Source organism: Chrysemys picta, chromosome 16 (genome assembly GCF_011386835.1).
Source record: "Chrysemys picta bellii isolate R12L10 chromosome 16, ASM1138683v2, whole genome shotgun sequence".
NCBI classification, from domain to species: Eukaryota; Metazoa; Chordata; order Testudines; family Emydidae; genus Chrysemys; species Chrysemys picta.
The window spans coordinates 30,780,227-30,807,011 of NC_088806.1; the positions used below are offsets into that span (position 1 = coordinate 30,780,227).

The window sequence follows — 26,785 nt, forward strand, 5'->3', positions numbered from 1 at the left end:
CGGGACCCCACTCGATATGCCCTTTCAGCTTGACTGAACCACTGATATCGACTCTGGGTAGGGTTTTCCAGTCAGTTGTGCACCCACCATACAGTAGGTTTGTCTAGGCTATATTTCCCTTGTTTGTTTATGAGACCGTCATGCGAGACGGTATTAAAGGCCAAACCTGTCCATATCAAAATGGCCAGCTCTAACCCAGACTGTGCACAGGGAGCTCACCTGCTGAGGAAGCAGGGACCACTTCTACACAGGCATTTTTCGCCCCATTACTACAACTATAGGGTTTTCCATCCACAGACGGCACAAAATGGGACAGCAGGCAAAACTGAGGCACAGAGAGGGCAAGTGACTTGCCCAAGGTCAGTAGCAGAGCCAGAACTAGAACCCAGGTCTCCTGACTGCCAGTCCTGAGCCCTGTTGCACTGGACCACACCAGAGTGGCTACACAAGTCTCTGTTAAAACAACGAGGAGTCCGGTGGCACCTTAAAGACTACCAGATTTATTTGGGCATAAGCTTTCTTGGGTAAAAAGCCCACTTCTTCAGATGCCTTTGTTAGAGTCTCTATCCGAGAAGCTTTGCCCTGCAGAGGGAAACACTTCATATACACCCTCAGCAAAGGGCTTCACGGCTCCCCCCAACTGACAGGACCTTCCCGTCTCAAGAGAGCCCTGAGGTCACCCAAGCTCGCTCAGAGGGGAAGGCCGAGGAGAGCGAGATGTGGCCTGTGATGAGGTTTGGGAGGTGGGAGTCGACGTCAGGCTGTCCTCAGGCTGAGGAGCGCTGGCCCAGGCCCATGGCTGTCTCTTGTAGCCCCTGCCCTTGTCTCTTGTACACAGGATGACCTGGCCACAGCCCTGCCCAAATAAGCTTTCTGCCCGTGGGTAGCTCCCATAGTAACGGGTACTACGGAAACACCTTGGCCAGGCCACCAGGAGCCGGAGACAGGGAAGAAGCTGTTGCTACGCTGGATTTGTCCCTGCGTGCAGTGTATGTCTGGGGGGGAGCCCGTGGGGTTGCCGGTCGGATGGGCCTGACGCCAGCAGGCCTGAGTTACCTTGGCAGCGTTGACAAGCCTCCAAGCATTTAGCAAGCCGAAGCCGTGCTCGTGGCTGTGGCTGAAGCCCGCCCGGTTAGTGTCCCAGTTGGTGCGACGATCTTCATACTGCAAAGGAACCAGAGGGAACCACATCAGCTGGCGTGACTCAGCTGGGAGGGGGATACACCTGCCTCTTGCAGGGCGAGCGAACATCCAGCTACGCAAAGACAAGGGTCACGAGGACTGGGGGGAACTGGGCAAGCACCCTCCTAGCCTCGCTGCACACAGACCTATGGGCCCTACCTTGCAAACGCAGACCTAAGCCACCCTCCGGAAACTGGGGGAACCTGGCTACGTCTGCCTAACCAGCAGACTTCGCAGAAGAGACTCAGAAGTGAATTGTAACAGCAGCAAAGCCAACTCCGGCTCTGCCATGGGGCCTGATTAGAAAGGACAGTTCGCCCTCTGTTTAAACTGAGTCCCAACTGAGCCAGGATTCCTCGCTCTTCAAAAGAAAAACAAACAGCGCAAAGGACAAAAATGCCTCTGCTCTGAAATATCCCAGCTGGTCCCTTCCTCCCTCCCTGCCCAGATCGCAGCCCCTGGAAAGTCTAAAGGCCAGTTTCAAAGGAATAAATACAATCATTTAAATCAGCGCGAGTTGGGGCAGATCAGATCTGGGTCCCATTACTTACTGGGGTTTAGCGCTTTGGCAGCCGTTGTCTCCAACTGTGGAAAAAGTTACCCTGCGCCAAAGCAAGTTTTATCTCACTGTATCACGTAAACTGCAGGGGACACACACACCAAGTACAACAAAACCCTGCCTGCTGGCCAACCCCAGATGCCTCTTTCAGATTCACTATCTACTCCTTCCTTCTGCAGTCAAACTCGCCCTGAAGTCAGTGGGAGCTGTACCTGAATAAGAACCCAGCAAACAGTAACATTTACAAAAGGAGCTCTTCCCCCTCTCTGTCTCCAAGACTCAGAATTCCTTTCAGAGTAGCAGCCGTGTTAGTCTGTATCCACAAAAAGAACAGGAGGACTTGTGGCACCTTAGAGACTAACACATGCTCAAATAAATTTGTTAGTCTCTAAGGTGCCACAAGTACTCCTGTTCTTTTTACAGAATTCCTTGACTGCATCAGACAAATCAGGCCTTTCTGCTTTCACGCTGTGAAGCGCTTTAGGGGCCGTTGCAAAAACTCCAGCGGGTGTATCATCTCGACTCCGCCAACCAAGCCCTACTCCACCCCGGCTGCTGCACTATCCACACGCAGGCTCATCCTGGATACCTTTTGAAGACTTGCATCCTGGCAGATTCAGGAATGCACGGAACAAATACCCCATATATCATGGTGACAGCAGAGAATACCGTTTGCCTCAGGCACATTCCTGGTGAGAACAAGGGGCGAGGGGAAGAGCCATCCATCCTCTGGGGTCAAGGGAAAGGTGAGATTGATGGGGGTGAGCTCACTGTTCAAGCCCATCCAGACCCACCGAGCATGCACTGGAGCCTTCGCCAAGAGGGGTCAAGGAGGAAAGCCGAGGGGCTGGAGGTTCTGTGCAGCTGGAACTAGGGGACACATCGCCAAGGAGCTCTTTTCTCACCTTGGTGGCTGTGAAGACAATGATGTGCTGGACATCTCGCCAGGTGAGACACGGTCGCACTTGGAGCATCAAGGCAATCATGCCGGCTGCGAGGGGGGCAGCAGCTGAAGTCCCTGTGTGGCCCTCGGTGCATCCTGTGCCTTTCTCCAAATTCCAGTCTGTCGTCACCTTGAACAAAGAGCCAAAGAGACGTCTCTGGTCAGATGCAGCCTTCAGAGTGCTAGAGCTTTTAGGACGAGTGAGCCACCGTGCACACCGGTCTGTGCACGCAGGGGTCACCCACATGTCCCTGACTCGCTCTCCAGGTTACAGCCGCAGCCGATGGAGGCTACACCTTGCTTGTAACACATCTAGTAACAAAACCCTGGGCCCAGCGAATGCTCCTGACCGTTTGCCTAACACTCAAGCTGAACCTCAGCCAAGCAATGGGGACGACAAACCATCACTGGGGGGTTTTTCAGATGATGTTTCGTCTTAACACCCCCCTAGTCCCAGCAAGGGACTTGGCCTAACCCTGCGAGAAGGCAGATTTCCAGCCCAGGGTTTCAAAGGAGCAGACAGAGGTTTGGGTGCCTACCTGAAAGTCTACCCACTGCTCTCACAGACAAGGGCTCCCAGGGCACTTCCTGGACAGGCCTGCAGCATTGTGCTCTCCTGACTGCTTTCGCCACAGCCAAGATGGCTCCTTGCCTCCCACGGGCAAGAGGAGATAAAAGGGACCATGAGGTGCAGCTGGAAATGGGGAGGAACGGCTCAGAGGCTGGGGGAACCAACTTCAACACCACAGGGGCCTGGTCTGACAAGGAACCGTGTCACTGAGAAGCAGGGGGCACAGCCTTTCTGAGGGCTGTTCTTCCACTGGGCCTGTCTACCCACTTATGGCACTTGTCTGGCTCCCATCACCACCATATGCAAACACCTCAGTCTTTAATGTATTTATCCTCCAAGCACCCCTGGGCAGCATGGCTGGGCGACCACCCCCATGTAACAGCTGGGGTGCCAAGGGGCTAAGGGATTTGCCCAAGGTCATAGAATATCAGGGTTGGTATCAGGAGGTATCTAGTCCAACCCCCTGCTCAAAGCACAGGAAGACTGTGGCAAAGCAGAGAATGGAACCCAGAGCCCCCAAATCCTAGGTTAGTGCCTGAATCGCTGGACCAGCCTTCCTCTCTATATGGTCTGTCCGTCCACTACAGCCCCCCAAATAACTCCCCCATCCCCATGGCTGCTCGTGGGGAACTGGGTTGTCATTTGTTTGTCATAGTGCTCGTAGACTGGGATTTTCAAAGGGGCCCAAATCCCACTGACTTTCAATGGGAATGGGACTCCTAACTCCCCAAGGACTCCGAGCAACCCAGCCATGTAGTGCACGGTGCTGTACACCCAGAAAGCAAGGCCGGAGCTTGCATTTAATAGATTCTTAGATCCCAAGGCCAGAAGGTACCATTGTGATCGTCTCGTCCGACCCCCGGTATCACACAGCCCTGAGATCAGCCTCACTAGAATGCCTAGAAATTGAAAAAACCCAACCCTGATTTAAAAATGGCCAGTGATGGAGAATCCATCACCACTCTTGGGCAATTGTTCCAGTGGTAATTACTCTCAATGGTATCAATTTACGCTTTATTTCCAGTCTGAATTGTCTAGCTTCGACTTCCAGCCGTTGGATCGTGTTCTACCTTCCTCTGCTAGACTGAAGTGCCCATTATTCAGTATTTGTTCCCCACGTAGTTACTTATAGACTGTGCTCAAGTCACCCATTAACTCCTCTGGTTTGCACACTAAGGACTGCAAACTCCCATGCACCCTACAAGTCCTTCGACTGGGGCGAGACGTCTGCCCTAAAAAGGAAGGGATGAGTTAATGATTCCTGCTGATTAAACGCTACAGCGATTACCAAGCATGTTTCACGCTGCCAGTAGCATATTTCCCCCTGCCCTCTCAGGTAACCAGCCCAGCCATGCATTCCAGCCTAAACGCTCCGTTTCTTCCCCCCAGAGCGATCAGAAGCAAGAAACCGCCTGGAAAGCATGTGTGTGGGGAGAAGTGTGGAGCGGTTGTGCAAAGGAACGTCAGAGTGGGAATCAGAGCATGAAACCCCGGCCAGGATGTAACATTGGCACATGTGCCACTAACCCAACCAGCTGGGTATCTCCTCGCAGGAGCCTCGCACAGTGTCTGAACAACGCAGCGGCCCTCCTGCAGGAAGGGGGCTATTTAAAGGGAGACGGACACACACACACACACCCCTACCTTATGGCTTTTGGCAATAGAATTAATGATGATGCTTTGCACTTGTACAGCGGTTGCTTGGGAATCTCCAAGCACTTCGCCAAGAGGGGGAAATTCTGCCCTCGTTTTAAGCATGTGGAAAACGGTACAGGGAGGTGACAGGACTTAGCTATGCTGCTAGAAGCCAGGATCCCTGACTCCTGCCCCCATGCAAACACGGGTAATGACGAGAGTTAAAAAATGGCCAAAGGGCTCCATGGGCTCCCCTTCCCCTAACCAGGGCCAGCTCCAGGCACCAGCGCAGCAAGCAGGTGCTTGGGGCAGCCAATGGAAAGGGGCGGCACGTCCGGGTCTTCGGCGGCGGGTCCCTTGGTCCCTCTCAGAGGGAAGGGCCTGCCGCCGAAGAACGAAGCGGTGGCGGTAAAGCTCCCGCTGAAGTGCCATCAATCGCGGCTTTTCTTTTCCCCCCTGCCGCTTGAGGTGGGAAAAATGCTGGAGCCAGCTCTGCCCCTAACATTCCCCTCACTGCAGCTTGTGTCTCCCTCCCCAGTGCACTTGGGCCAGAATTCTCCAGTGTGTCCAGGCACTGGGGGCCCCACCTGGGACAAGTGGGTGCCCAACTGAAACGCTTAGTGACTCAGACCTTCCAATGTCTGGCCTCAAGTTTCTCAGATTGGGCACCCAAAGGAAGTGGCTACTTTTGCAAATGCAGTCCCCAGTCCCCAGGGCTGTTTGGCTCACTATTAACTCCAGGCAGGCTGGGGTGTGATCCGTTCACCACCCTGCCGTCTCCCCTGGAACGGCCACAGGAAGGCACCAGCGACCTCCTCTCCGGACGCCTGTGGAATTTGCAGCACACACGGGCTTTTTTTGTTCTTTGTGGTTGCTGAGCCCACGCCAAGCTGCAGCCAGGCAGGCCAAGCGGCCGGAAGGTTTGTCATTCTCACTCGCAGCCAGAAATGGAACAACAACAAAGGGGCAGGATTTAGTAACGGGAAAGTCTGGAAACATTTCCCTGGGAGTTCAAGCCACTGGATTAAGCAGAAAAGCAGCCACGGGCGGTCTGGACACGGCCACACTAGGTTGTTGTGCCGCACACAATGTCTCTGGGGGGTGGGGAGACGGAAGGGGCGACTGGCTCAGGAAAGGTCTGACCAGGACAGAGTATGGTCGCTGTAGGGATTAACCTTCAAGAGATCCGCTGCCAATTAGACAAGAAAACTTTGACTAGTGGGACCAGGAGCCCTTTACAAAGGTCACGGACTTAACTCGACCCTTGAGAAGCGAATGAATGGCCCAAAATGTCACAGAAGTTGTGAGCAATAGAGCTGGGAGTGGGACCCTGGCATCCTGGCTCAGGTCCAGGCCCTCTTTGCTTCGTTCCCCATGGGGCTAGGAGTCAGCGCTCCCGGGGGAAGGACTCGTGGCGTCTGAGGTAGAGCACTTATGGGGTTCAGATTAGTGAGCTTAGTGGAGGTTTCTGGCTGGGTGGCACTGGGCCTTCCCCATGTGCAGAGTGTCACACCCATACCCGGACCTGCAGGCCCCGGCAGCGGCCAGGTAGGGGCTGAAGAGCTTCTGTATTTGTGATGAATCAATTCCAAGACGGCAAGACTCCAGCGTAGCATATTCTGGGGAGACCACAGCACGGGTCTGGCACTTACCCTAGCCAAGCTTCAGCCTTGTAATTCGATGCATAGCCTGGTGCACATGCTCCGAAACACAGGCCCTTGTTGTTATTGGTGGGATTGCTTTCCACCCCATGCTGAGCTCCCTGGGGCTCTCCAGCCAGGGGAAGGCAGCTCTCACTTCTCTCTAAGTGGCCAAGGCAGGGGCTGAGCTGTAGTGACAGAGCCCTCGAGCACTTGCCCAGGAAGGTACGTAGCGCGTAGTACAGGACAGACGCAGGAGGACACCGTGCTCCTCCGATGACACCACAGGCAGCTTTGCCATGGGCGCCCGAAGCACAGTTGTTTCTGCAGCTCTAGACTGAGGGCTGGGGCGCAAGGATTGCAGGGGACCAAGTGAAGAGCGACCCCAGTGCTAAATATGAACAGGAGAGTGCAGCATTACAGCTGCTGGCCTGGCTTATGGCAGGGATGGATTCACACTGGTGGCACAAGTTCTGCTCTGGTTTTACAGCTGCCCAGCACCAGATCGCTCCATTGCTCCAAGCCACCTTCCAGCTCTCAACCCTACTTGCTGCTGCATAAGCAACACCATATTCCCCCTCCTCTCTCTGCCCTGCTCCTGCAGCTCCTCTTCCTGCTGGGGCCCACGCCGAACACCCCTCACGCCCCCAGTGAGGAGCTGCGAACGGTTTTGACTTAGCAGCTCCGTTCTCCAAACCCAGGAAGCGGAGTCTCCCCCTGGGTGCACCAGGACGGTATTTCCCCTCCCCCCGCCCCCCGGCTGCCGTATGGGATTTCCCACGGCTCCGTTGCCCCGATTGAGGAGGGCTGGCTTTTCATAGGCTTGCCAGCAGTACGAAAAACAGCTAAGCCCCCTTTGCCGCCTTCTGCTTCCTGTGAGCTCCGCAAAGCCGTGGGCTACGGCTCAGCAACACTCGTGCCATTACCATGCGGTCACCACCCAGCCAGCCTGGCGCCCTCCTGCCCGGAGTCTTCACTTGAGACACAGGGAGCTTCACCCTGTTCTTCCCGGGAAGCACTCAGTGGCCAGGTTGGCTCAGCTTCTCGGCCACCATATCCTGCAGCCACAGAACTTAAAACTGGCCGGAGTTACCTCCCTCTCCTGGAGGCTGAGTGCACACACCAGCCATCTCCTGCCCGTCTCTTGGTAAGACTATCAGACATGGATTCCTGCCAGCTGAAGCAAGGGGGATGTTCTAGCACTGCTCCACGGAGGCCCTGCACAGAAGCTTGGATAGAGTTAATGCTGCCCCTGTTAAAATTAAACGGACGCTATTTCTTTTTAAAACACAAAGTAAGAGACAGGCCCAAGCTGCAGAGATTGATGCACTGAGGGCCATTATTCCATTTGGAAGTGAATTAAGATCAACTGAATTAAGGCCACTTTAATTCTGAATAAGAACATCCACACAGGGGTTCAATGCAGTTTAACTAATCTACTTTAAATTCACACCTTTAGTTAATTTGGATTAACTTTCCTGAGTGTCCAGTGTGGACAAAACCCTAGTTACCTAACGGCAGCTATCAGTCAGGAGAGAGGTAAAGCAGTCATAGCTTGGTAGAAAATAAAACTACCAGGCCAAGTTCTGCTTTTTTGGATACAGCCGTGTAATTCTAGACTAGCTCCACTAAAGGCAACAGATTTATTCTGGCTTTACGCTGCTGAGTAACCAAGCAAAATTTGGCCTTTGTAAGAGGTATCTTAGATAAGATGCAAGTAAACAAGTGAGCCTTAGAAAAGTCACTTGAGAAGGCTCCAAATGGTGCATCATTCTGTCCTTCATCGTGCCATAAAATCAGCTAATTAAAATTGGTTATGGTCAAAGCACAGGACAAGCTGGGATAAACATTTGTCCCTCTCCACTCAGTGGGATATAACTGCATCCTCCATTGCCAAGAACTGTACTTTCTTTGTTGACTTTTATATTCAACTCCAAAGCATTTTGTCAGCTTCTAACAGCTGCAATTTGCACTGAGATACTGTATGTTCTACCAAAAAAAAAAAAAAAAAAATACAGCGAGCACCACACATGTCAGTCAGAGATGCAGTTCATGCCAGAGACCATATTAAATTCTTCCCATTAACGGAAACGGCAGAACATTTATAGTCTGAAAAATAGACAGCTGTCAAAAACATTAACTGCAATACTATTAAAGGACAACTAAAAGGCACAAAGAGGAGAGAATATTCTCTGCAGACGGCGGTGTATTTAATATGCCCTACATAACAGACACACAGGTTTATTGGAGTAGTGATCATGTTACTGTAAAAAGAGAGGAAAGATCTACATCATGTGTAATTCCTGGGCTGTGCAAGGCATCCGATTCAGACTCTTTGATGGAAGAGTAGCGCCTCTTTTATCATCATCTGAGGCCATTCTTTAAGGAGAAAGGGCATGTCAGACTTTTTAAAATTAGCTCACAGACCTCAGGTTTGGAGGACGCTGGACATAAAAATGAAAACTACAACACGCTCCAAGATGAAAAGTATAGCGGAGTCCCTAATTGACTAGCATTTCTTTTTCTCTGGCACCAGTGGTTTTCAAGCCAGCGTGAATTAATTCAAGCTATTTTTAAAAGGAAAACTTAAGCTCCATTATAGATTTTATTTCTTTTGTAGCACCCTGAGCCTAACCATTTTCTTAGATGGGGATGTGGTCTTTTCTAAGGAAACACTGATTCTTAGCACTAGCCCCTGGGGTTTTCAGAGATGAAATGAACCAAGCTTTCTGGGGCTCATTTACTGTTCAGCATACAAACTGAGTAGCTAGTTAACATCCGAAGAAGTGGGCTGTAGTCCACGAAAGCTTATGCTCTAATAAATTTGTTAGTCTCTAAGGTGCCACAAGTCCTCCTGTTCTTCTTTTAGTTAACTTGCACTCTCATCACCGTCTCTTTCATTGTTACATTCTCCTGGACCTGCCCCCCAAGTTCCCCATTTCCATTTGGAGACCCTGTCATTCCCCCAAATTGCTCCAATTAGTTATCAAAGTCTGGTTTGCAAAGCAGAGATCCGGTTACACACCCAGAGCTACAGATCTGGCCCTTTCGGCGAGTCCTCATTTGTAGAACTACTGCCAAACCTGAGCAATGGGAAATTGACAGATGTATTTAGAACTTGGTGGTTTCTTCTAAGGAGCCAAGGACAGCACATAGGCATCATGAACAGAAGCCATCTAGAGCTCTGGGGCAGAGAGAAAGGGTAACTGACATGCCCCTCTTCCACGTATGCTATCTTGGAAACACCCTGAGATTTCCCAAGGCTGCGTCTCCAAGGTAATCTCTCCCCTCCCACCTTCTTGTATTTACAAATAGCGGCAGCCCATAAAAACAAACTACCATGGCTACTGAATGTTAGTGACTTTGGAAATAACACTGCTAAGCAGGCCCAAAGGAAGTGCCAGTTGCGTTAGGAGAAGCCTGTTCTCACTGGAAGCCCAGCAAACTGTCAGCCTCCTGCCTCCATAGCCGGGTCTGTGAACTCCATCTATTTGATTCTGTTCTATAGAAAGGCGATTGCAATCCCTAGCATTGTCCAAATCGGGCCCAGCAGTGTGTGTTCCCACTAGACAAACCACTGTTTGGTTCTCTTTCTCCCTGCGGTGGAAAGGTGGCTCAGGGATAGCCCATGAAGCACAGAAGACCAACCGCAGTTAGGTTTGCACTGCCTGGTTTTTCCACACAAACAGAGAATGGGGATTTTGTTTTGCTCTGCAGCACACAGGGCTGGGCCACAACAGCATCAGGAATGCTTCAGGGGTTTTTAGAGAGCTAGCACTGTCTAGGCCAGGGGTCGGCAACCTTTCAGAAGGGCTGTGCCGAGTCTTCTTTTATTCACTCTGATTTAAGGTTCCGCGTGCCAGTCATACATTTTAACCTTTTTAGAAGGTCTCTTTCTATAAGTCTATAATATATAACTAGACTATTGTTCTATGTAAAGTAAATAAGGTTTTTAAAATATTTAAGAAGCTTCATTTAAAATTAAATTAAAATGCAGAGCCCCCGGACTGGTGGCCAGGACCCGGGCAGAGTGAGTGCCACTGAAAATCAGCTCATGTGTCGCCTTCGGCACGCGTGCCATAGGTTGCCTACCTCTGTCTAGAGGTTTAATCTTTGGCTGCACTGAAAAGTTTGGGAGGGAGTGTGGAGGACAAGCTGGGGTGAGGGACTGCCTGTGATACCCAGGCACATGGCTAGAATCTGCCACTTACACAGAAGTGCATGAGGAAGAGCCGTTACCTGCACTGCTTGACTTAACGGTGGCATCATGTCTCAGCAGACTCAGCCCTGCCACAGGAAATGTACTGAGCTGCCCTTTGTTTCCCAGGGGATGCCATGCTGGTGCCTGGGAAGCTGTACCTCCAACAGCTCACACGGCACAAAACACAGAGGGTGCGGTTTCCATGGCCCTGACGTAGCGCTGCTGGGATAGACGCGGCCGTGTGCAATGCCTGGGTGCACTTTGGGACCTGACTGCTAAGACAAAATTGTCGGGAGATACAAAACGTTCTCCATGTGCCACATTACAGCGCGATCACCCGGCCGCCCGCTAGCGGGCATAGCTAAAGCTGGTTAAAGAAGAGGGCCTCTCGCTGCCAGGATGTCCCACGCTCAGCCTCCTGGGACGAGAGGCAAGCACCGATCCCAGTGCAGTTTGACTACTGAGCACTGACACAAAATGCTGCAAGAGCTCTAGCTCTCACTGCCGCTACTGCAGTGGCTATCGCCTAGCTGAACGGGAGAGAGAAAGTAGCATTCCTGCCAGTGTGGTCAAAAGCCAGGCTTCCCCAGCTCAGAACACCAGTGACTCTGCCCGGATCTGCAAGCATGGAGGCAGATGCTTGCCTTCCTTAGGGATGCACACCGAGGACGTGCACTTGTTGCCTGGAGCTGGTTAACTTTGCACACACCTCTTTCTGCCCTGAGCTGGTAAGGGCAACAGTCTGAGACTGCAGCAGGCTGGCAAGACTAGGAACATATCGGGGCAGATCCTGAGCTGGTGGAAACTGGCACAGCTGCACTGGCACTATGCTGGGAATCTGGTGTCCCGGCTTTTGCACTGCACCGAAAGCCGGCACACCTGTTTGGCCCAGGGAAGCAGGTTCGTGTGGTGACGAGTCATTTCTGACCAAAAAGGAAAAGTCGATAAAATATTCCCCAAACCGCCAGGGGTTAAGCATGCCCAACCAGGGACGGAGAGGCAGCCAATTAGCTTAACGACCCAACCCGAGTCACAGCCGTCACCTGTTCATTCCCTGATTGGTGCAGCACAGCCATGGGGACTGGGCAGCCTGAGCCCAGCTGAGATCAACCTGTGATGTGACAGTGTCTTGCAGTGTGTTCTCCTTTGGAAGCACAGTCAGAACACAGTTTTCTAATCTAGGGTCACAGCCCATTAATGATGGTGACAGAAGCGGGTTAGAAGGTAGGATAAAGAAGCTGCTTTGGAGTGTAGCCAGAGTCCCGTTAAAGCCAACACCCAGTTGATGCTTTAGGACAAAAATTTGTGTTTAGGTTTCCCAATAAGAATCTGTTTAGATACAAAATTTGACATGGGCAAGAATGTGGAGGGGCAATGCCCACCGGACGCAATGATCCACATGAGACAGACGTGCTGGTGAGAGAGCGGTGCGTGACAGAAATAAACAGATCACCCGCTGGGCAATATTTCTGTAGGAGCTAGACCGAAACAAGAGCCCCCCTGCCCCCAGTGCTTCTCCTAATTGCTTTCTATGATGTAGCGCCACCAGTCCCAATGCCCGCTGAGATGACCCCGTGGGTGAGTGGACTCAGGCAGGGTGACTAGTCAGGTTAATGATGGTGAACCGTATTTCCTCCAGCTCTGAAGCTCTCAGTTAGTTAAGCCGTGCTGCAAGCCGGGAGGAGGAGGAACTGGGTCCAAAACTCCTGCATCCAGACTGGCTGCCCACAACAGGTGGGGAGGACTCGCCCATTTGTCTCTAGTGATGGCAGCCACCCAAGGACAACAGCCTCCTGCCCTGCTGCTGCAAGGGGAACGCGGGCTCCAACACGCCATGGTCCCGGGCAGCACCGGTACCGCACAGGCTGGTGCTCATGGGGAGTCAGCCCCACTCCGGCAGAAGCAAAGAAAGAACAAACCCCAGACAGACACGTGTTGTCATGTGAGGCTCCCTGCTCCAGGGTCCTGGAGCAAACAGCTGAGTGGGTTAAACAGAGGCTCACAGCTACCTCTGAGGCAGAACAGCATGTCGCAGTGATGCTAGCACTAGGCAGATGGAAAATTAGAAGGGCTTTCATTACTCATGCTTCACCCCCAGCTGGCGAAGCCCCCCCCCCACCCCCCAACGGTCTAGCATTGCACAACTCAATCGGGATTTTATGCCTTTCTCTGAAATATCCAGCAATGGTCAGTCTCCCAGACAGCACACCAAAGGACGTGGACCATTGCTTTGTCCTGGGATGGGAATGGTGAATTCCTGCTCTGGGCTACAGCCACAGGTCTGCTGAGCTGGCTTCAGCCCCATACCTTGGAGGAGTGGGGGGCAGGGAAAAGATGGCAAAAGGCGGCTGTACCCCTTTAACCTCCCCTGATCCCTGGGGGAGCTGGGGGCATCAGCACATCTCTGTGTTGTGCTCCCACGTGCCGGCTCTAACAGCATTCAACTGGGCAGTGATACGCATCAGGGACAGGTGGAGCGCAGCAGCACTGGTGACACCCCCCAACACCACGGCCAGGGCGTGGGATGGCCTGTGACTCCAGCTTTATGCCATCTGGGGGTTCCTGCCAGCTGGAGGGATCCCAGCAGCTAGAGCAACTTTACAGGCGTTGCTGCAGCGCCACAGAGGGACGGTAGCAGGGGCCAGAATCTGGTCTATTTATTCTGGGTGCTCACCTTGGCAGGAAACAACCAGATGGGAGATGTGCTCGTGCCCCTGTGTGACGAAGTGGGACTGTTCTTAATGTTTCCTCTGAATACTGTGTGGGTGCCTCAGTTTCCCCTATGCATTTCTTAAGTCTCTAGGGGGTGAGACTGTTGCAGAGCAAAGGGCCAGTGCGCATAAATGGCCGGCACTCTGTCTTCTGGCAACTAACGGCCCTTCCCCCCTGCAAGGTGATAGCTAAAGGTGTTGGAGAACAAAGAGATCAGGTGACCTCCTGACCCGGGGAAAGGAACAAAGCCCAGAGGAGGAGGGGCTGGAGGGAGAGTCAGTTTGGAGCTGGCTGGGGATGGAAAGTGAGGGCAGACGGGGGTGTCTGGCTCGCGGCCCCCCAGGATGGACCCAGCTGAGGGGTCTTGTTCTTTGTACTTACAAGCTCTGTTTTAGACCATGTTTCTGTCATCTAATAAACCTCTGTTTTACTGGCTGGCTGAGAGTCACGTCTGACTGCAAAGTGGGGGTGCAGGACCCCACCAGGGCAGACTCGCTGTGGGAAGCGCACGTAGGGGCAGAGGATGCTTCTTGCCCTGAAGACAGTCTGCTCACAGAGAGGAGACTTCCCCAGAGTCCTGACGGGCTTTGTAGGGAGCAGTTCCAGAGCATCGTCCGGAGACTCCGTGACACCCTGCCCACCCAGCTCCTCCAGGCTCAGCTCACTAGTGCTGAGAGCAGACCTGGGATCAGACCGCTCGGCAGCCGCTCAAAGCCAGGCTAGGACAGGGCCGCCCGGGGGGGCAAGTGGGGCAATTTGCCCCAGGCCCCGGGCCCCACAGGGGCCCCCACGAGAGTTTTTCGGGGCCCCTGGAGCGGGGTCCTTCACTCGCTCCGGGGGCCCCGGAAAACTCTTGTGTGGCCCGGGCCCCCGGAGTTTCTTCCGCTCCAGGTCTTTGGCGGCAACTCGGCGGCGGGGGGTCCTTCTGCTCCAGGACCCGCCGCCGAAGTGCCCTGAAGACCCCAGGCCCCCTGAATCCTCTGGGCAGCCCTGGGCTAGGAGGGAAGAAATTGCCTTATGCATTACTCACAATGCTCCTCCTCGTCTTATCCCCGCCGCTGAAGGTCACTGCCAGCATGGAGGCACACTCCTCGGCGTAGAACGGCCTGTTCCCCTCGTCGTCCACCGCACCTGGGGAAAAGCGACGGAGAACACATCAAGGTCCAGGGGCTGCTGCCTCTCTCACTACACAGCTCAGCTGCTCAGTCCCTAGGCAACTTCTCAGCCTTCACTCCAAAGAAGTGACAGGCTGTGGAGCGCCGCACTTCCAGTCACATATCAAACCACTAACGCTCCTGGCGTTTCAATGCACACCGGCCTGTACGGGAAAGTTTCACAGGTGAGCAGAAGGCCTGCTACAAAATGGCCGAGACTTAACTTCCACACAGAGTTATGCCCAAACAAGTCTTATCCCCTTTGTGACCCTGACAAGGAAATTGAGACAAGCTTGGTCGTTCTGCCCTTCGCCCTAGCCCTGATCAGTGGGGAGGTCCTCCTCTGTGTAACGCTCCCTCTAGGGAGGTGGCTATCAGAGTCCAAACAGCTCACAGGCACCCATTGTTCAGGCCAATTACTCCATGGCCACATCACCCCTCCGGTTTCTCCCTTCCCTCCGGGGCAGGTTGGGGACCAGGAGGATATTGGGAGTTTGCAGCTGAGCAACTGAACTCAAGGGTTAGTAGTACGCTGGCTCTCACAGTGCCCGGACCATGGATCACCAGCAATCCCCGGAAGGAAACCTGCTGGAAGCCAAGCGGGGGAACAGGACGTTGGGAAGGAGGTGGGGCCAGGAGGGATCCCTTACGATGCCGTTTGTAAGATGGACAATCCAGAGGACTTTTGAATTTTGAGCAGCACTCAGCAGTCTGAAGACAGGCTTAGCCAAAGCAAGCCTCCAATCCTTCTGGGTTTCACCAGTCACTCACTGGCATGCACCTGCACGCACGACAGTCTAGTGTGAACAACGAGCAAATTCCATCTCGGAAAGCACAGAGAAAATGTCAATTAAAGCAATTTGCTTATGAAACCAGAAATATCCCAAGATGGTCTTCGCTCAACACATCAGTCTCCATGAAAGACAGCGTGATTACAGGATCTACGGAGGGGCAGCCCGGTCTAGCTGTGACATCACAGAACCAGCACCCGGAGAACAGGATTCTAATCCCAGTTCTGCAAGGGACTTCCTGTGATTTTAGACAAGTTCCTTCCCCTCTCTGTGCCCGAGTTTCTCCAGCTGTATCGTGGGGAGAACAATACCCATAGTAACTTACTGTTCGTACGGAGCTAAGTACCGGTATGTTAGACTATACCACAGCTATCTTCTGTGCACGCTGCCCGTAGTGTCTGGTTCTGGAACACAGGCTCTGGTGCATGCTGTAATTCTGCTGCCCGGACACGTAACTACAGGCAGCGGCCTACAGGGCTGGGGCTGCCGTACATACCCTCCCACAAAGCCTTCCTGTTCCAGTGTCAGCACAGGGGCCCTGCAGCAAACACGTGCCCTGCTTGGCCTCTAGGAAGAAGTTTCCAGAGACATTTACCATATTAAGCCTCATTTTAATCAGTGAAATACCAGCAGATGACACGAAGCAGAGCTCTCCGCCTGCTATGTTTCTCAGCAAGTTTTCTATCCATAGCCACATTGGTATAGAGTCTCATAAAGAAGCATCTCCTCCCAATCCCCATCACACCCGTTCCCTCCCCAGGATACAGAAATATCTTGGATATTAAACTGAATGGAAAAACCCCTCTCATACACTGGGAGCATGGGAGGGGAAGACTTGCTGCATTTCTCTGCATTATCATCATCATCAACACAGGCAGCTACTTGGATGTCTTAATAATTAGCCCTTCACAACCATTCATCAGCCCCGACATCTATGAGAGGTAGGCAAGTTACTCCCACTTTATAGCTGGGGAAACAGCTGCAGCGAAGTGACTTGCCAGGGGCTGTACAGCAAGAAAGGGCAGGTGTTCCTAGTACCTAGCCCCACGTGCCATGCCTTCCTCCTCACTAATTCTCATGCAGGGCAAAGCTGAACTATTGCCTGAAGGGGAAAGTTTCAGTAATTCAGCAAAACTGAAAGCAGCAAAATTCTGCAATGCACGTGAGGAAGGCAAGTGGGGAAGATACTGGTGACGTCTCATTAACTGCGCATTCTGCAGCGAGAGCACAGATTTTAATATGCATTTTCTCCCTGCTGGTCCTACATTAGCCACAGTAAATGGAAGCCATCAATCACAGAGTTACATTTCATTTGCGGAGCCCACATCACCTGCATTCCACCTGGGCCCCAGAGCTTACAGAGCCATCTGTTGTCACAGGCGGCGTCTCGGGGGGGTTAGGAACTAAAACCCCACACAGCAGGGATACTGCAGCAGCGAAGGCTCATTGCAAGGGATAAAGCTACTTGTTCAAAATGAACGTGCTCTAAACTGTTTATGGTGTCCCAGGAAGCCCATAATCTTATAGCTTCTGTCATTCCCCCGTCCCCACCATCCTGGTCCCCCTCCCCCAAGCGAATGGGTATTTAAATCTGGGAAAGAAGCACTGCGGAAGAGCTGCAATCAGACAGGTGGGGATGTAATGGCTCTGGCAGATTCTCACACCCTTGAAGAAGCACTTCTCTTTCATCCAAGGATCTCAAAGTGCTTTTCCCAGCTAGCCGGGCCTCACACCTTCCCCTGCCACTCTCACTTACAGGCGTGCCCTGTCGGATGTGGAATTTCTAAGCAGCTTGGAGGGAGACCCTCGCCGGATCAGAACTTGGGAATCTGGGAATTTCCAAATGGGATGCTTAGGGCAGGAGTTACCACCTTCCTTAGGCAGTGGTACCAGTTTAGCAGGCTATGCGGCCAGTGCCCATTGTCTACTGTTCAGCTCCTCACATGCTCGTCTGTCACAGGGGCTGGGTTGCTGTTGTAGTCATGAACTTGGGCTTTGGGGCAAACCCCTGAATCAGTCATTCTGGGGTCATGGCTCAGCGATTTCTATTAGAACAGCTGCCGTTTGGTAGGTTTTTGATTGGTGCATGATGGCTTTCAGTGCAAACAACTCTGACAGAGACAGGGACATTACGTGGGTGATCCCTGGAAGGCGTGAAGGAGAAACTAGACCAAAACATATTTTGTCATGGCTGGCAGCTCTACAGGGAAGAGCTTCATTCTGCTCACTATTTCACAGATTTTACCACCTCACACTCAGCTTCTGCCCTAGAGAGGCCGGATTAGATGTTGCCTTAAAAAATAGAGTCTTAATTCTCGTTTTTAAAATCATTCTCTAGGGCATGGCACGAGGATTCCCTCCAAGCAGCAGCGAGAGCCTTTCACGCACACCTCTGTTCCAAGGCCCTAAAGTCGGTGCCTGCAGCCACGCGGACTGTGGAGAGGACTCTGATCTCAGCTCCTTGCTGGGGTCATACGGGAGAGCAGACCTGGCAACTCGCGGTGCTACTCAACAATCGTGAGTGCTCAGAAGAGTGGGGCCGGGTTACAGGCCCATGCACACGGCAGGTTACCTATAGTGATGGTGTAGATGGAGTTGGCGTAACCATCGTAGTTGCAATTGTCATTGTGCTGCCCTCCATTGCCGCTGGCCACAACGAAAATGCTTCCAAAGCCCCTGCGACCAGCCATCACCCCATGTTGCAAGGCAGCCTGGGGAAGAGAAACGCCATGTTACTGCTCAAGAGTGAGTTCCCACTGTTCCCTTATCCTGGCTTACCGGCACAATTCCAGCCAGAAACCATAAAACGCCCAGCTCTGCACCCTGCCCTGCTGAAACGAGGCGCTTTTATAAAGCATTTCCACCAGCAAAGGCTGGGTCAATTTCAGACTTGGCGTAAGAGGGTGACGCTCCATTGAAGCCAATTGAGTTGAACCTGCTTACACCAGGTCTGGACTCAGCTACCCAAGTTTACATGAAAGAGCTTTCAGACCCTGATGCCCATATTTCTCTGCTTTGACTATGTTGATCTGAATCACGTTCTGCTTTCTTACAATCTCCCTGTAGTTTTAGCTGGAGAAGGTAACCTGTCTTAAACCCGTTATTGTGTAACATTGCTGGATTCCATTAGCAGCACCCATGTTCCAACCCAGAGGTGGCAGCACTTTCAAAAGTACAGGCAATGATCCTAGTATCTAGTAAAGAGCTCATTGCATGGACCCCTCTGATGAGCACGTTATGTGCTAAGAAACTGTGTCTTGGCACTCAGAGCTGGAAACTGGGAGTCAATACCCTCTGGCTACAATTCCCAGCTCACTGTGTGACCAGAAGTCAGTCATAACCACTCTGTGCCTCAGTTTACCCAACTAGGAAGCAAAGATCATTCCTCCTGCCTCCCAGCAGTGGTATGAGGCTGCATCTGTTATACACATTCTGAGATAATTGGATGAACCGTGCTACAGAGGTGCTAAGTAGTTACTAGAGACCCAGATGCTGGTCTCAGCATTCTGGAAGGCCTATGAATGCTGGGAAAGAATAAATGAACAGACACAACTGGAATCCATTTGTAACCACAGCGTGACAGAGATATATGCTTTAACGCATCCGTATCCATGCCACCGAGCTGCAGCCCAGCTGTTGTTCTGTGGTTGCAGAGATGCAGCCACAGCGTGGCAGAACGAACTCTACAGAGAGCGAAACCCCATCCTGTGTTAGTGGAGAGCTAAACACGAGCCGTGCACTTGAATTTCTAGGCGCTCGCTCCGAAGGAGGCATCATCTAGCTAAGCCCATTACTGTAGACTCTAGGCATCAAATACAACGTACAAGGTAGTGAAGGGTGAAGGCTGTTAGGGAATTGGGACAATGTTCTTCTGTCCATCTCTGGTGAGCGTGCATTTCTATGGGCTGTTCTGCAGAAAGGGCTCTGGAAGGAACATGTTCACTGGCCACTGGGCAGCCTCCCTGTTTTCAAGGGAACGCCGGGGCAAAGAGATGAGCTATGTGTCCATCCCGGTCTCCAGAGGCAGGGAGTTCCACAGCTCCACTCACAGCCTCGGCCTCCCAAGACCTTCCCCGAGGGGTGCTGCACACCTTCCCCAGAACAGCCACAGGGCACTCTCGGGAGTTTGCAACGGGCTCTGATCCCAAAACCTCTGAAACCAATGGGAATATTTTCCCTGACTTTAACGTGCTTTGGATCAGGACCTGGGTCAGCCAGGCTCTCGCCCATCAAGTACTCTATGGATAAAAACGAGGGGGTTGATGGCTCTTACTCACATGAGTAAGTCACTGGGTGGCGGGCACAAGGATGGGGAGCTAGTGCACAGTATGGCTGTGATAAATGCTCACATTAGCAAAAGCCAAGAGCATCAGTGTCTTAATGATGCGTTAGGGCCGGAAATGGGCCAGGCCTTGATCTGCATCAGAGTCAGCAGCCTGGATTCTGCCTGCATTTTGGGGGGGCGGGGGGTGTTTCATTTGCTGCTCAGTAACAGTGCAGGCTCTCCTGCTGCAGTGCCGAGCAGTGACTAAATATAGAGAAACCCTCAGCCCACAGCCACAATAACTTACAGTTGTTTGCAAGAAGTGAAGGGGCTGTTCATAGACCTGATAGAATGTTTTAACAAGCACTGGAGCTAAATTAGAGTCTGCCAGGGGCCAGATTATCTCCACACTCCAGCAGCTGCCAGACCAGCCATTCTAGGGAGAGGGAAGGAAAGCCCAGCCAGCCCCCAGGTGGGTCAATCCAGAAATCACTCCTTCCTTCCTTCTTCTCCTTTCCAGCCACCTCTTTCTCCCAGGCAGGGGCATCTTAAACGCCTTTACATGCCCCTTCCAGACTGACTCCCCCTGCCATTTATCTCACTCATCAGGGTCTGGATACTTTGCCCGAATCCCTTATTCATTCCCAGGCCTTCCGGGGTTGCACTCCTTGGATTCTGAGCCGCTCACTGATACAAAAGCTGTTAAGTATCAAAGGGGCTGAGAGTCTATTCGGCCCCCTTGGAGCCTCTTCCTTTCCCAGTGAGATGAACTTTTCCTTAGAACTTCAAGTCACCATCCCCTACAACCCCGGCTGTCACCTTTCTGAGGCAACGACAGCTCTCCCTGGGGCACGGTGACCTGGGGCGGTGTGCGCTGCACGATGGGGTTGCACAAGAGCTTTCTGCACCACAGGGCAGTGTGACGGAGCAGGGAGCAGGGCAGATTTGACCTGGGAATGTTGCAGGGGGGTTGCAGTGGGGATGTGGGACTTCCCTTGAAGGAAGCTACCTGAGCTGTAACCTGAGCCAGGAACGGGGGTGGGGAGAATTAACACCTTCTGCCCGGGAGACTGAACAAAGGAGAGGAGGAGCTGGGGGGAGGGGGAAGAGAGGAGCTGCAGGAGGAGTTTTGGTTTGGTTTCAGTTTGGGCTGGGTGGTGCAACGCAGGGAACCCCAAGCTGGGGTCTAAGCTCCCTGAACCTCCCAGAGGGACCTAATTGAGGGGGTCTGGTCGTACCTACACGCTCTGCTTGAGACTGTGTTCCTGTCCTTAAATAAACCTTCTGCTTTACTGGCTGGTTGAGAGTCACAGTGAATCTCAGGAAAAGGGGTGCAGGGCCCTGACTCCCCCACACTCCGCGACAGGCAGTCCCTGCTGCTCTGGGCTTTAGGCAAACTGAGAATTACAAGGCATTTCCCGGCGAGGTGGTCGCCCTGGGGCTGGCTCCGTGTTTTTATACCTTTCCTAGCTGGTGAGGACCATCCACAGTTTTGCCATCATCATCCGGCCCCCAGCTGTGAAGAGAGACACCATGAAAAGACACAGTCACCTTGGGATGCTGCTTTGAATTCAAGTTTTCATGCGTGACTGTAGTGCTGGGAAAAGGGGGCCGACTGGCAGCCCTTTATCAGTCCACAGGACACATGCAGCACCGACAGGTCAAGGAGCAGCTTCCCACATGCAGCCCGACCCTGCCCAGCAAGGCCCACCTCTAGGGCAGGAAAGGAGCTCAGTCGCCATGGCCATCACCTATCCAATCTGCCAACCAGGCTAGTGCCAGTTAAGTGCAAACCTGGGCAGAGGCCCCCAAGCGCTCGTCAGACAGGACCAGCTCTCAGCCATCTGGGAGCTGAGCACACGGCACTTTCCCATCCATCCGAGGGGGCCCCGGGCTCCTGCCCTCGTGTTCAGACCATGCTCCGGCTTGGATTCCAATGCTTTGATTTGGGGGAAGGTTATTCTCCCCAGACACTCCAGCTCACAATGCACCTCCCACTCAGGGTGCCTCGGGGCTCCAGTTTCCTCTGTAAGCCTCACCTTCACACAAGGCTGGGTGCCACCGGGGGCCGTCTACACCCGTCTGGAAGCTGGCTGATTAAGGATCGGTCAAGCCGCCTTAACTGGGTTTACCCCCCAGCTCTACCTGGTTTTACAGTCAGTTTAGTTGGAGCAGTTTTAAAAGGCGCTAGAGAATCTCCCAAGGGACAGGCCCACAGACAGACTCCCATCCAGGGGCACCGAGTCCAGTGTACTTCAGCCTTCAACAGCACCGACGTGTCTCTTAGTAACAATACAATCACAGCCCCAGCCCTGAAATATGACAGGCTGCAAACCTCCACCCGGCTTAGCTGTGCAGGACTCCTGGCAAGGCAGGCTGGGGCAAGAGACGCTTGGAAAGCTTGATTCCAAAAGATATGCAGCCCAAGCCTGTGTCCCCATGGCCAGCTCCTGCCTTCCTTCCAGACAGGGCCTTGCTGAGAACGCACAGACCCCCGCACACAGCGGCTGTGTGTGTGGTGTGGATTCTTCTGCCGCCAGGAGGAAACATACCACATGGCTTAATAAAAGCTCAGCCCCTGGGACACCAGGGCCAAGGCTCCCAATGCAGCGCTAAGAGCCCCCTGGTGCTTCCCGCGGGATCCCAGGTCCGAAGCCCAAACCAGGGCTGGGAGGACAGAAGTGTGGGCTAATGCTCCGAGCAATGCACTGGAAGCCAGGGCACCAGGATTCTGCCTCTGACCTCTGCACTTCAGTTCCCATCCTCCCAGCAGGGACGGCAATGCCAACCCATCTCATGGGCCTTCACTGGGGCCTTCAAAGCCTTTTAATGAAAGCTAGAGATCTGCAAAGTCCTAGTGCATCTCTCTGGGTATCCCCATCTCCTGGACCAGACACCAGGAGAATTCCTCCCCCTGGCCCCAAACAGCTGGTGTGTCCCCAGACCGGCCGTTCCTTCCAGCAGACATTATCCCACCGAGGAAAGGGGGCAACCTCCCTTGAGCGTTTTAATCTCGTTTAAACGTGAGCACACAAAGGGGAAAGGTACTATGGGTTTTGGTGCTCACGGCCGAGCTGCTCCTTGAAGCGGAAGGGAAGGACGGGAGCTGGTGTGGAGGGAGCGGGGCAGCAGCCCCGTAACAATCAGACAACCATGGCTCTGATTTTGCCAGTACATCCCGGGAAAGGAGCCCAGCACCGGGCTCGGCACCACTCACGCTAAGGGCAGTTGTGCCATGTGTTTTGGCAGGACCTGCCCCATGCCCCTTAGCACGGTGCTCTGGGCTCACCTGCAGCTGTAGATGTCATTGATCTGATAGTGCTTGTTGAAAGCGATAGCCTCCATGCTATCTGTGAGGGGCCCATCCAGGACTCGGATGCCTGCACAACAAAGGACAATTAGCATGACTGTAATGGATCATGTTAGTTGTAAAAACAGTGTGAACCAACTCCTCGGCAGGTTCCCAGCAGGGACATCTACGGTCCCAGCATCAGGCTAAACCGGTTCGCTTGCGCCGGGAACAAGGCAGTAACCGGAGATGGATTCCCTGGACTCAGGCGAGGGCTTGTCAAGCCACCCAGAGGCTCGTTCTGGGCTAGTGAAAGGAAAGCCCAAGCCTCCCATTTACAAACTGCCAGAGCCCCTCACCCCACGGCAAGGAGAGGCAGATAAGGAGTCTGCCAGTGAAACACGAGGGGCTGCTGCCTGGAAGCAGCGTCCGGTCACTGGGTGATTTGCACGTCTCTGCTCTGAACTTGGGAGCTGGAGTAGGAGGATGGGGAAGGGTGGCAAAGGAATGAGTGAAGGGGAAAGGGTGGGTCAGAGGAGACAAAAGGCCAAAGTCTTGACCTCCTGGGGTACGTCCACACGGGCTGGGAGCATGCTGGGGAGACACTCACACAAGTGGGGCTCTAGCTGGCTAGAAATAGCAATGTGGACATTGCCGCACCAGCTCGTCACACAAGCTCAATCCCGCCCCCACCCCCCCATCAGGTGGCTAGCCCGAGCCTCCACCAGGACTGTAACAGCCACGTGGCTCTCTCTCTCGCTTGCTAGAGTGAATCCCACTGCCACGAGTCTGTCTACACGGGCTGGGAGGCTCAATCCCAGCTGCAGCACAGATGTGCCCTTGGGGTCCCCAAGATCCCCTGGTGCTTTTCACTAGGACTGAGGCATCTTGGCCATACTCCAATTCAGACAATTCTATTCTGCCTCCCCAGCCCCCCTATAGTCTCAGCTTGAGACAGTATTTTTTAAGCCACCCTGTCCTAAATTGCTGTGCTGTGCACTGTTACACAGCTGATGTGTTCCACCCCAGACACAGCTGTAATGCAGCAGTGGGCGAAACGATCCCATTATCTATAGGTTGCTAAGTATTTAGGGATCCTTTAGGCAGAAGCGGATATATGTCTGCTCAATATATTATTAATCAGAAAGGCTTCTAAGCTGCAGGACCACCAGATTTCTGTGATCAAGACACTGAGTATTTCACAGTAGAGTAACCCCGACTCCAGAGGCTAGATTAAAAACAAATGAAATCTTAAACTGGACACATGCTTTCAGGGAACCAAAGAGTCGATAGTCAAATGGTATTGCATCACAGTTTAGGTTAGCAAATAACGTTAGAAATGGAAACTATGCATACGCCCGAGTTAAAATCTGTGTCACCGAGGAAACACCCACCAGTTTCCGCTCCAGGCCGGTGCAGCACAAGTGCCTTATTTGCTGTCCCAGTGACTGGAATAGTCCCCGCCCCAGCGGCGAAGAAGTCGAATGAAAGCAGCACTGGCACTGCACCACTCCCAGCTCTCTGAAATCCAGCCCTTGCACCAAGCCATGTGTGGTCTCAGGACTGCAAGTGAATGCTTGGCAGAGGGAGACGTCCCCTGTCCCACCCCTTAGCCAGAGGCTGCTCCGCCTGGTTCCCGCCTTGCTTGAGCTGTACCCAATTCACAGACTCAGGGGCAGGTTCAGATTATGGTTTGATCACTCTTAGCAAGCACAGATTCCTGAGGAATAAACTGAGAGTGCAGCTGGCTTTCCTCGCCTCCTCTCCCTCCAACCCATGGGGTCATTTTATGGCAACACTTCATATTGTTTAATTTACTATGCCCTAGAGAACAAAATCTGGCTGCTGGCACCCGATTTAATTACTATAGTGACACTCTGCACATCTATAGCACCTTCCATCCACAGAGCTACTGCAACGCATGGGAGAGACATTCATTTACGCTCTCACCTCCTCTGCAAGGGACACAGCTTCATTTCTCCAATGGGGAAACTGAGGCATGGAGAAAAGACGTGTCTTGCCTGAGGTCACCCTGGCAGAGCTGGGATTAGATCCTCCCTACGCCCAGCCCCATGGTTTAAACCACAGTCCCATCCTTCCTGTTGCACTCTGCTAAATAAGCTCTACTTTCCAATGGCAATGACCAAAACCTCCAAGCCTGGGTGGAGCCAGGCAGGTGCACATTACAGAGGGGCCCTACAGCAGTGCACACTTACTGAGGGGCTGTGCAGAAAGAGCCATGGGCAGGGGGAACTGCTCCAAGAAACAGAACAGATTAACCGTGTAGGACTTTAGTCTCCTCTTTCGGTTCCATTTTACTTCCACAGCATATGGTCTCCCTGGTTTTACCCTGCACCTCAAGAGTGCTGGCTGGTGCTAAACTACTGGTGTTCATGGGACATTTGGATTCATTCTAAGGAGAGCAGCACCATCTGCTGGACAGAGTGAAAACACAGGACTATTAAATTCATAGGCATCCAGTGGGTATGTCTGTACTGCAATTAAACACCCGTGGCTGTCCCATAGCAGCTGACTTGGGCTCACGGCTTGGACTGCCGGGCTATAAAACTTCAGCAGAGCGTCTGAGCTCTGGGACCCTCCCCCCTTGCGGGGCTAAATTCTCTCACTGAAATCAATGGGCATCAAGGTGGTTTCAGTACCTACTAAAACCAAAGGGTAAAGTCAAGGGGAACCGTTTCCCTGGTTTTGCACAGAACAGATGTGCAGCCACGTCTGTGCACATCATGTCTGCGGAGACGAAGGGCTAGGTGACCAGCAAGGTCTGTAGGGGATGGTACACCACTTCACTTCACTGGAATCACAAGGTGTGGAAGGATTCTGGGAACCAAACTGCTTGGCACCAGCGTGCACGTTTATCCAAGACTCGTTTCAGTCGGAGCAGGAAGCTTTTGGCTCCGTTTGTGAGTGGAAAGCACCAATGGCCAGTGCAAGATTCACCAGCCAGCTTCTCGCACGTGGAGTGGGGCGTCTCGCACCGTGGAGACACTGGGGCACAACCACTTTCAGAGCTGAAAAGAAACCAGACTTTCTCCAAACCACCAGGTGTGTCAGTGGCCCTGTCTGATCATACTGGCTTCCTGGACATCTGCACGAGGCTATAAGTCCACAAGGCCATAGCGTAGTTGTTGTAGGCAGCCAGGGAACTTCCCAAACATCAACCGAATTTACACGTGTAGGGAACAGCCGCTCGAGCAACACAGAAATGGGTCCAAGCCAACCCACAACATCCAAACACCCCAAAACACTGGGGCAAATGAGAGATCACTGATATTTCCCTTGCAAAAATGCTGACTAACTCACCAACCTGACTCAAACCGCTTGGCACGGGAGCAAAGCCAACACACGCCAATCAAACCACCCCTCTAGACAAGGGGCAATACACAGCAGAGAGGATTGAAAAAGGCACCGAACTCAGCATGCAAAGGTGGCATACCTGCAATGCGGCTGCCGTAGGCAACTCCCACGGCACAGATGCCGTTGTTTGGGACAGCTGCGATTTCACCAGCGCACCGGGTCCCGTGGTGGTTCCCATTTTCGGCGTCAGGGCGGGGCATAGGGTCGGGGTCATTGGAGTTCAAGTCATAGCTGCCTTCAGGGCTCTGAAACAGACCAACAACCGTAGCTTAGAGGTCTCCTTTCTTTGGAGAAAGCAGGATTTAATACCACGTTAGCAGGCCTGGAAAGCATAGGCTGAAGGCTTAAAGAACGCAGAGGCAGGGTCCATGTGGGTTAGTGACCAAACCCCATTATGTATCACTGTGGAAGAGTATTAGCAGAACCAGCGCTGGTTTCCTGATGGGCAGTGGAATGGCAGTCACATTTA

The 26,785-nt window shown here is 52.9% G+C and overlaps 1 protein-coding gene across 1 annotated transcript in view; it reads right to left on the reverse strand.

Moving 5' to 3' along the window:
- The window catches only part of PCSK7 (proprotein convertase subtilisin/kexin type 7), a 52,514-nt gene that overhangs the window by 18,003 nt on the left and 7,726 nt on the right, over positions 1-26,785 (reverse strand). The window contains exons 4-10 of the mRNA XM_065569114.1: positions 26,396-26,561; positions 22,942-23,032; positions 21,114-21,168; positions 17,961-18,099; positions 14,474-14,574; positions 2,647-2,814; positions 1,057-1,164 (exon numbers count right to left, since the gene is read on the reverse strand). Coding sequence (XP_065425186.1) covers positions 1,057-1,164; positions 2,647-2,814; positions 14,474-14,574; positions 17,961-18,099; positions 21,114-21,168; positions 22,942-23,032; positions 26,396-26,561 — 828 coding nt within the window. The remainder of the gene's footprint in view (positions 1-1,056; positions 1,165-2,646; positions 2,815-14,473; positions 14,575-17,960; positions 18,100-21,113; positions 21,169-22,941; positions 23,033-26,395; positions 26,562-26,785) is intronic.